The following is a 2,619-nucleotide window of genomic DNA, read 5'->3' on the forward strand; positions in this document are numbered from 1 at the left end:
TAAACATAATTATAAAGGAAATGCCAGAATAAGAGGAGAGACAAAAATAACATTTGAACAAAAATAACAGCTGAAAATTTTCACACATTGTTGAAAATGTCAATCCTCACAGACAAGAATCTCAGCAAATTCCAAGTAGAATTAAAGAAAAGAAAAGATATCCATACCTAGAACATTACAGTCAAAGTTTTGGAAGAAAAGACATAGGGAAAATCTTGAAAGAAGCATGATAAGCTTTCAAACACATTTGGTTGTTAACAGTTTAAATAATCCTTCCCTGATTCTTTTGGTTTTAACACCATAAATAATGGGATTCATCATGGGTGGAATAAGAAGATAAATATTGGCTATAAAAATGTGAATATGTGGAGCAATGTTGTGGCCAAACCTATGAGTGAGAAAAGAGAAAAAGGCTGGTGTATAAAACACTAAGATGACCCATACATGGGAGACACATGTACTTAAAGTCTTGAGGCGGGCAGCTTTGGATGGAAGATTAAAGACAGTGAAGAGAATAAGGACATAGGAACAGATGATCAATATGAAATCTAATCCTCCTGTCAAGAATGCCACAATTAGGCTGTAAGCTCTACGAATTTTAGTCTCATTGCAAACCAGCTTTATCAGGGCCATAAACTCACAGTAGGTATGGGAGATTACATTAGTTCTACAGTAGGAAAGCCACCTCAGTAGGAAGGGGTGTGGACTGAGGAGTATGCTTCCTCTGAATACAATGACTGAACCCAAGCTTGCAATCACTGCAGGTGTTAGGATAGTGGAATGTTTTAATGGGTGACAGATGGCTATGTAGCGGTCAAAAGCCATGGCTAAAATAAATCCAGATTCCATAGTAGACAGAGAATGGACAAGATACATTTGAGTGAGGCAGGCTTCAAAGTCGATCTCTCTGTAATTGAACCAGAAGAGGCTGAGTATCTTGGGAAGTGTAGAAGAAGTAAGCATCAAATCAGCCACTGACAGCATGCACAGAAAAAGGTACATGGGTTCATGCAGTTTACGGTCTGTCTTGACAATTAGTAGAAGGATGATATTTCCCATCAGTGACAGTAGGTAGACCAGGCAGAAAGGAATGGAGATCCATATGTGGACAGCCTCCAGTCCTGGAATGCCGAGCAGTTGGAAGGTGGTAGGGTGAGGATTGGTCCTATTGTCACCTAACATAATGGGAACAATGGGTAGTCCATGATCCTATCCAAATTAAAAATCACAAATATTATGAATATATCAATACCAATTTTTTGTCATAATTACAGGCTGGGAGAGAGATTGACATCCAATAATATCTAACTGGCTAGTGAATGATTTCTTCAGTAGTACAACCTTGCAATGCATTGAATATATAGGACTGATTTTTTGGGGTAAGAAAACTAAGTAGAAAAGTATTTTTTTATCTCTATGTCTGTCTATGCATCTATTTATCCATCTCATTCTCTTTTTTCAGGAAGTGTTGTCTAAATTGGCTAGATATATCTTAGTAGTATCATAGTATTACAGAGGTAATTAAGATATTGCTAAATATGAAGATATAATTTTTTACCATCTGAGACAATTGAAAAAGTGAAATTCTAACCATCATGAATAAGATCAGCCATTTGTATATTTAACCCCTCTTAACCCTTCCCAGTGATATGGCTTATAATTATAAGGGAAAGGAGACTTGGGAAATGCTAAAGAACAATTGGGGCAAATAGCCAAAAAATCCAAAGTAAGAGCAAACTGGTCCTATACTGAAAGGTGAGTCACTGAGTTAATAAAGGAGGGACCCTTGTCTTCACAAAAATCACCTAACTGAATGGTAAGAAATCATTTTGTAAAGGACTAGCCAATAGAGAAAATGGTTAAGTCTGGAAAACTTAGGCATTCAGATTACTATATATTTGTGCTCTTTTGTAAATGATCAATCAAACTCTTCTAGAACTGGATAATATATTATTCAATTACACAGTACACTTGTCACTAATTTTGCTTCCCAAGCAAACTTTCAAGTGGAACTCTTGGTTCCCATACATCAGCTTCTCAGAGAGCATGCCTTGGAATGTGTGAACAACTATTTTGTAAAGGCATCCTGGTAATACTAACTTTTAAATTGATAAATCATTATTTTGGTTCAAATATCAGTAGTGAGCTTACATAATTATATATTATATATAATATAGCCATTTTTTTAATTTTGAATAAATATAAGTATAATAAAAACAAAATTTTGGCCAGTGTAGCTCATAACTATATCGTAGGGCCAGGTTAACAAAAGTTATGAATGAAGTGTATATCGCAGCTTAAATATTGAGTCCATCTCCTTCTTCTACATTACTTTTTGTCAAGTCAAGAGTTGATCTACCTTTCAGACAGCCCCACACAGGTGCTGAGTCTTCACTACTTAAAACTGGACCTAGAACCTCCATCCTAAGCTCTACCATTCCCTTCTCATGGAAGCACTGAATTCTCCCTTCCTAACTTAGGTACAACTCTCCTACCCTTAACCTGGTTATCTTACCTCTACAGTGAGGTGGTCTCATTGCTCACCTTGAGACTCAGCTTAATATTGACTATAGCTACAATAGGTGCCATTTTACTTCTTATGCTGGAGGATAAGAGGAC

The 2,619-nt window shown here is 36.3% G+C and overlaps 1 protein-coding gene across 1 annotated transcript; it reads right to left on the reverse strand.

Moving 5' to 3' along the window:
• Positions 1-237: 237 nt before the first annotated feature.
• Positions 238-1,182, reverse strand: LOC108383667 (olfactory receptor 52K2-like). Its single transcript, XM_017640269.3, has one exon. The coding sequence runs from the start codon at positions 1,180-1,182 to the stop codon at positions 238-240; it is 945 nt and encodes a 314-aa protein (XP_017495758.3).
• Positions 1,183-2,619: the final 1,437 nt, after the last annotated feature.

The sequence above is a fragment of the Manis javanica genome, chromosome 11, assembly GCF_040802235.1.
Source record: "Manis javanica isolate MJ-LG chromosome 11, MJ_LKY, whole genome shotgun sequence".
NCBI lineage: Eukaryota > Metazoa > Chordata > Mammalia > Pholidota > Manidae > Manis > Manis javanica.

Coding starts and splice junctions, on each gene's coding strand:
- LOC108383667 (XM_017640269.3), bottom strand. CDS start 1,182: ATGTTAGGTGACAATAGGACCAATCCTCACCCTACCACCTTCCAACTG.